The sequence below is a fragment of the Mus pahari genome, chromosome X, assembly GCF_900095145.1.
Source record: "Mus pahari chromosome X, PAHARI_EIJ_v1.1, whole genome shotgun sequence".
NCBI classification, from domain to species: Eukaryota; Metazoa; Chordata; class Mammalia; order Rodentia; family Muridae; genus Mus; species Mus pahari.
This window is the reverse complement of record NC_034613.1, coordinates 144,354,992-144,362,265: the sequence shown is the minus strand read 5'-3', so window position 1 is coordinate 144,362,265 and position 7,274 is coordinate 144,354,992. Positions and strand designations below refer to the sequence as shown.

Sequence of the window (7,274 nt, the reverse complement as noted above, 5' to 3'; positions counted from 1 at the left end):
CAACAATATGAACTAACCAGCACCCCCAGAGCTCGTGTCTCTAGCTGCATATGTAACAGAAGGTGGCCTATTAGGCCATCATTGGGAAGAGAGGCCCCTTGGTCTTGCAGACTTTATATGACCCAGCACAGGGGAAGGCCAGGGCCAAGAAGTGGGAGTGGGTGGGTAGGGGAGCAGGGGTGGGGGGAGGGTATGGTGAACCTTCGGGATAGCATTTTAAATGCAAATAAAGAAAATATCTAATAAAAAATCAGGGAAAAAAGAAAGAAAGTGCCCCCAGCCTTACAATAAAGTTGAGCACCATCAGCCAATCACATTTACCTTCTCTCGTGAGAAATTTCCAAGAAGACATAGTGATGACTCAGCAGTTAAACGGTTTGATCCTAGTACCCATATACAAAACTAGCTGGGCATGGTGATAAAGAAAGGTGATGTGGAACTCACTGGCTACCAAGCCTAGCCTAATAGCTGAGCCCTTTCTTTCTGTCTCCAAAAACCTGGGAAAGACACCTGGCCTCCTTATTCATACCCATGCACACAAGCCCACACAAACATGCACACCAAGCAAACACTGAGAACCCCAGGTTCATCAGTGAGATCTCTTGGTAGAACTTTCAGGCCAGGGGCTTCTTTTTCCTCAGATCCTTTCTGGAGCCCTTCCTACTAGGGGGCCTAGTTATCAAATACCAGTAAAATATTAACATTAAGAGAGTGGTCCAGTTGGCTCAAGTTTGGAGGTTGTCTCTCTTCCCTCTGCAGCCCGGCTGCCCCCATGGCAGCCTGATCAAAGATGACTCGTGGCAAAGGGCCTGAGCTAATGCGTTTCCCAAAAATCCTCTTAAGACATGAGTGAGTCACCTCTGGCTTAAAGCCAAGGGATGGAGTACCCTGGGTTTTCCATTATGTCTAGTCACCATATTTCAGTCCCCACCTTAAAAGAGCATAGGGATTGGGGCCAGTGAGATAGTGTACGAGAGGCACACATGCACTCATGTGCGCACACGTGTACACACACACACACACCTGCAAAATATAATAAATTAGCACATGTTTAAAAAATAAGGTGGTTGAAGTGTGTGACGGAGATGATAGGGTTGAGGGAACAGGCAACAGAGAAGGAAACTTCAGGTGTTAAAAACAATCTGCATATCCACAGATCCTTCCAAAGTCAGGAACAGCTACTGTTTCACCTTTCAAGGACACACTCTGTCGCTGCCATTCATAATGTCTTCTCTTCTGTGGAATTGGGTGCCTTTCTCCTTTCTATGTCTTCCCTGGGGGACTTAATCCATGGGTCCTCCTCAATCATATTTCCAAAGACAAGTCACATCCTTTTATCACAATATCTTTTAGGAATTTTTTTCTCCTGTATCTTTTCTCCTTTTTGACACAGGGTTTCATGTATCTCAGGCTAAGGGTGACCTTGAATTCCTTATTCACCCTTGTATCTACTTCCTGATCCCCCCTGCATCCACCTCCTGAGTGCTAAGATTACAGTCTTGCTCCACCATCCCTGGTTTTGAGGCACTGGGTACTGAACTCAGGGCTTTGTACATGCTAGGTGAGCACATGTCCAACTGATCCATACCCTGTATCCCACCTACTTTATCATTTCCTTGTTTTAAAAGAAACAGTATTTATTCTTTAATTTTTGACCAAAATATACTACAAAGCACAGAAAGAAAGAAAGAAAGAAAGAGAGAAAGAGAGAGAAGAAAGAAAAAAAGAAAAAAGAAAGAAAGAAAGAAAGAAAGAAAGAAAGAAAGAAAGAAAGAAAGAAAAGATACCCTTGAACATGCCAATTAACCACAACCATAGCTAGCATTGAGAACTTTTCACCCTAGGTTTTTATTCCTTTCACATATCTGTTTTGCTGCTTACTCATTTAGGATTGATCAGTACACATAGCCTTGTAATCACCCCGTGAACACCTGCACATGCAATTAAGTATGCTGCAATCAACTGCCTATCGAGGTTCTTTCTAGAATGGTTATTAGCTAAGAGAATGGGCTTTGACCTGGAGCCACTCCAAATCACAACAATGCTGTTGCTGTGAGCTGTTTGGGAAGTAGTAAAGGCAGAAATACTCAAATTGTATGTTTCTGACTCTTCATTAAAGTAGCAGCATATATATATATATATATATATATATATATATATATATATATATAAATGTATGTATATTAAAAATTTATAACTTAGGCCAGTGAGTTGGCTCAGCAGGCAAACGTACTTGCTGCACAAGCCTGAGTTTGAACCCTGGGACGTACATTGAAAGAAAACTTTAAAGTTGTCCTCTGACCTCCACACACCATGACACCTATACTCTTACATCTCTCTCTCTCTCTCTCTCACTCACACACACACACACACAAATAGTAATAATGAAATATTTTAATAAAATTATACAACTTGATAAATTTCCACAACACTTTTATAATTGGAGCCCAGATCAAAAAAGCAGAATCTCAACAGTCCCCACCTCCCACCTATTTAAGCATGTCTTTCCTCAACAAGAAAAGCATAGCCATGGATGGTGGGTGGCATATGCCTGTGATCCTTAGCACTGCAGAGGATAAAGTATAAGGGCTGCCTCAAGTTCAAAGCCAGCCTGAGCTACAATATAAGGATGGATGGATGGATAGATAGATAGATAGATAGATAGATAGATAGATAGATAGATAAAAGGAGAGAAAAGCATATCTTGACTTCACTTCATCTATTGCAGTATGTATGCAATGGATATATCCATCTTATTCTACTCAATATCTGTTTGTGAGAATCATCCTTTGTTGCCTATAATTGTAGTTTCTTCTATTTAACTACTGTACAATATACTCATCACATACCCATCCTGTTAGGGTGTGTTTGAATCACTCCAACTAGTTTATGTACTATTATGATCCCTTTAGCATATGAGTGTGTGTGTGTGTGTGTGTGTGTGTGTGTGTGCGTGTGTGTGCAAAGTACCTGTAGGAACATCCATTCCCTCCAATGCTCCTATTTGCTCCACATCCTCACCAATCTCTCCAAGTGGAAAGATTGAAAGAAAGGAAGTGGTTCAGCAAAGGTGACTCTGTACCCTTCCCCAAAGTGGCATCTAATTTCCCCCACATAGGTATTTTCTGACTCCTTTAACATTTCTCTCTTTTCTGCCTGGCCCTGCAGATGTGAATGAGTGTGGATTCAAACCCCGGCCATGCCAGCACAGATGTGTGAATACACACGGTAGCTACAAATGCTTTTGCCTCAGTGGCCACATGCTTCTACCAGATGCTACATGTTCAAGTAAGTTTCAGCAGCCACTCAATGCTGAAGGATTGCATTTTGGTATTTGATGCCTGGAGAAAGACTTGCTTGAGTAACTTTTAAAAACATATCAAGGTAGGTGATGGTGGTACATGGCTTTCATCCCAGCACTTGGGAAGCAGAGGCAGGAGGATCTCTGCAAATTCAAGGCCAGCCTGGTCTACAGAGCTAGTTCCAGGACAACCAGTGATACAAAAAGAAATCTGTCTCTAAAAAATAATAAATAAATAAATAAATAAATAAGTAAGCAAACAATATAAAGAGTAGAAAAAAATTTTAAAAATATATCTTGTGTTATCCTAGTGTGGTGATGCAAGTCTTTAATCCTAGCATTCAGGAGGTAGAAGTAAGTGGATCTCTGTGAGTTTGAGGCCAGTCTCACCTACATAGTGAGTTCTAGGCCAGACAGGACTCCATAGTGAAACCCTTTCTCAAAAAAAAAAAACCCACCCACCCCCACCCCTGGTCATGGTGATCCCCTTCTCTCTCTCCCCCTCAGTCCCTTGCCCGCTCAATCCAATAGTCCTGCGTCTGTCTTCCTGCCCAGCTGTTGGCTGTAGTGCAGTTCTTTATTACCAATCAGAGTCAACTGGGGACAGGGACTCTCAGTTTCTGGAAACTTGGCTTTTGAGAGCCAAATTAAGACAAAGCATCAGAACCAATTCCCAACATACAGGGTTGAAGATGTGGCTCAGTTGGTAGAGTGCTTGCCTAGCATGAAAAAAAAAATTAGCTGGGTTTAAGACCCAGAATCACGTAAACATGGCACAATAATACATTCCTCTAATGCCAGCATTCAGGAGGTGGAGGCAGGAGGATAAGTTATTTCGTAGTCAAACTGGAAATCAACATGGGGATACATGAGACTCTGCCTCAAAAAAGGGCTTTAACATAACCATAAGCTAAAACTTCTTTTGGCACTTTTAAAATTATGGTTAAGATGTACATAACATAAACTTTACCATTTTAGGGGCTGGAAAGATGGCTCAGTGGTTAAGAGCACTGACTGCTCTTCAGAAGGTCCTGAGTTCAATTCCCAGTAACAACATGGTGGCTCACAACCATCAGGAATGAGATCTGATGCCCTCTTCTGGTGTCTCTAAAGACAGCTATGGTGTACTTACATAAAACAAATAAATAAATCTTTTTTTTTTTAATTACCATTTTAGCCGTTTAAAAGTGAGCAAACCTTCACATTGTTCAGCAACCACCACCATCATCATGACTGATGACCTGAGATTATGCATGGAACCCACAAAATTTCTGGCTCTCAGTTGTAATTTCCAGCACTCTTACCTCAACGTGGGAGGTGCATGCATGGGACTGGGCACAGAATCCAGGCCTTACGCAGTGTAACAGCAGGTAACAAGAGAGACCATGGCTCAACACAGCAGAAAGCAAGAATCAACTTCTGAATGGTGTCCTCTGACCTTCACGTGTGTGCTGCGGCACCCATGTAACCATATGCTCACACACATTTGCTCATGTGCGCTCTCTCTCTCTCTCCCTCTCTCCCCCCCCCACACAATTTAAAACACTAAAAGGAAAAAACCTTAACCAATAACAGCAACTCCCTGTTGCCCTCAATAGCTACAAATCTGCTTTTTTTTTTCTTCTAGACACTCACTTTATAAATGGGGGGGGGACTCATTAGGGAGAATCAATTACATATCTCTACACACACACACACACACATATATATATATATATATATATATATATATATATATAGAGAGAGAGAGAGAGAGAGAGAGAGAGAGAGAGAAGTAGGATTTTATCATGAAACTAAGCATGGTGATTAAAGGGAGGTGATAAATTTCTACACCATCCCAGGGACATCAATCCTTCCCACCACTACCTTTCTCACGCCCCTTGCCCCACTCCCAGAGATTAGTGTGTCTCGTTGGAAATGCATTCTGACTCACATTCCTGAAAAGAAAAGCCCTTCTGTGATAAAGAACCCCATGTCCTGGGGGAGGATGGGAATCTCCAACCATTCATTTCTTGACAGGAGAGGTTTTTTAAGTGTTGTATTTCAGCTTAAAGGCAAACCCACCTTCCCTGCCTGCCTTCCCCTCCCCTCCTCTCTCACCATCTCATCTTCTGGCCCTCAGCTCCCAGAAAGCACAAGCCTGCTGCCTTCGGCCAGCTTCCCAAGGTTGCAATCATGCGCCCAGGCCATCCCAGGCTTTGGAAGGAAATGTGTAGTGCCCCCTAGTTCCTCTATGTCTTAGCCCTAAATCATCATTTACTCAGATCTTCCTTTAGCAAAACAACCTAAGAGATAACACACATATTTGCAGGTCTTTTTCAAATATCCTTTTCATATAAATTAAGGAGAAACCCACATGAAACAATCTAATAGTTTATTGAATTCTTTGCAGCACCCTTGTGACTAGCACCAACTAGAACTTGGCCAGAACTTCCTGGTCTTGTGCCTCCCCAACAGGGACTGTTATCTAGACATTTTACAGTGATCACTTCAAACTTCTTAAAAACATAGACACTAATGGATGATTCCGAAAACATTATACGGGAGCTCATTCCATGCCAAAAGCGATATTGTTCCTCAAGTGGAAAGATGGCTAATTTTGGTGATTATGTTTCAAAGAAGATAGCTAAAGAGAAAAGAAGTGAATGCTATAACCGTCAGCAGGTGTTTGTTTCCTTGCCTTAGGTCTCCATCCTTGCACCCTCTTTCTTTACCTCTAGGGATTATCTGTGCCTCCACATATAAAGCTTTCCTGGGAGCTGATTTTTTTTTCTTCCTGGCCCATTTCATTGTCTTTGGTCCCTCTGGGTGACTAGCATTTTAGTGAGGTGGGTGAATGTTGTTATTTACCAAAATCATGGTTTTGATCATTGATCTTGGAATATAAGAAGTATTAAGAGGGCTGAGAGATGGTTCAGTAGGGAGAAAAAAAAGCACCTGTCCTGTCAGCATGAGAACCTGAGTTCAAATCTCCAGAAGCCTTGTAAAACACATAGCACAAGGGTCTGTAATCCCAAAAACGCTGTAGGAAGATGTGAGGCAGAAATAGAAGAATCCCTAGAGGTTTCCAGGCCAGCTAGGCTGAAGTACACAGTGGAAATACAAATGAGACCTTTGGTGTGGCTCTAGGGATCAGACCCAGTGCCTCACGCATGCTAGGCAAGCACTTTAACACCTGACCTCGATCTGCAGTCCCTCCAGTAGACTTATCTTTATTTTTTTTCCTTTGGCCACCAGGAGACATGTAGCTAGTCTTTGCTGCAATGGAAGCTAGGCAAGGATCAGGATTATCAGATAAACATTTTAACAATGGTGAAAATGGGGGCCAGAAGAGCTCTTGTGGAACTGAGTACCAACCTGGATTTACCACATCACTACAGGTACCTGAAACACCAGGTTTTGTGGCTTGAGTGGCTCTCAATGAGTCTCCACATTTGTGCAAAGATCTTTAGAGTTCCTTTCCTCTAACTGATCACATTGATGATCTATAGCCGCAGTTACTTTCCATCCTCTAGAGACTGGCCATGTGACATATGAATCCAAGTGCATATAAAAGGTGAGTCTCAATGAGTCTCATTTGTGCAAAGATCTTTAGAGTTCCTTTCCTCTAACTGTTCACATTGATGATCTATAGCAGCAGTTACTTTCCATCCTCTAGAGACTGGCCATGTGACATATGAATCCAAGTGCATATAAAAGGTGAGAGAAGGGCTGATGATGAGGTGAGTTGGTATCATGCTCATGTAGCTTATACACACCCTGGGTTCAGTCCTTGGTGTTGCATGAATCAGGTATGGTGTCACATGATTGTTATCTCAGAATTTTGGAAGTGGAGAATCAGAAGTTGCAAGACTATATAGTGAGTTCAAGGCCTAGCTGAGATACATCAGACAATGTATCAATTTAAGAGAGATAGAGAGCCGGCCGTGGTGGCGCATGCCTTTAATCCCAGCACCTGGGAGGCAGAGGCAGG

General features: G+C 42.3%; 1 protein-coding gene across 1 annotated transcript in view; it reads left to right on the top strand.

Annotated features, from left to right (window-relative positions):
• Egfl6 (EGF like domain multiple 6) overlaps positions 1-7,274 on the top strand; it is a 61,645-nt gene that overhangs the window by 23,236 nt on the left and 31,135 nt on the right. The window contains exon 4 of the mRNA XM_021188832.2: positions 3,169-3,288. Within this exon, the coding sequence (XP_021044491.1) occupies positions 3,169-3,288 (120 nt within the window). The remainder of the gene's footprint in view (positions 1-3,168; positions 3,289-7,274) is intronic.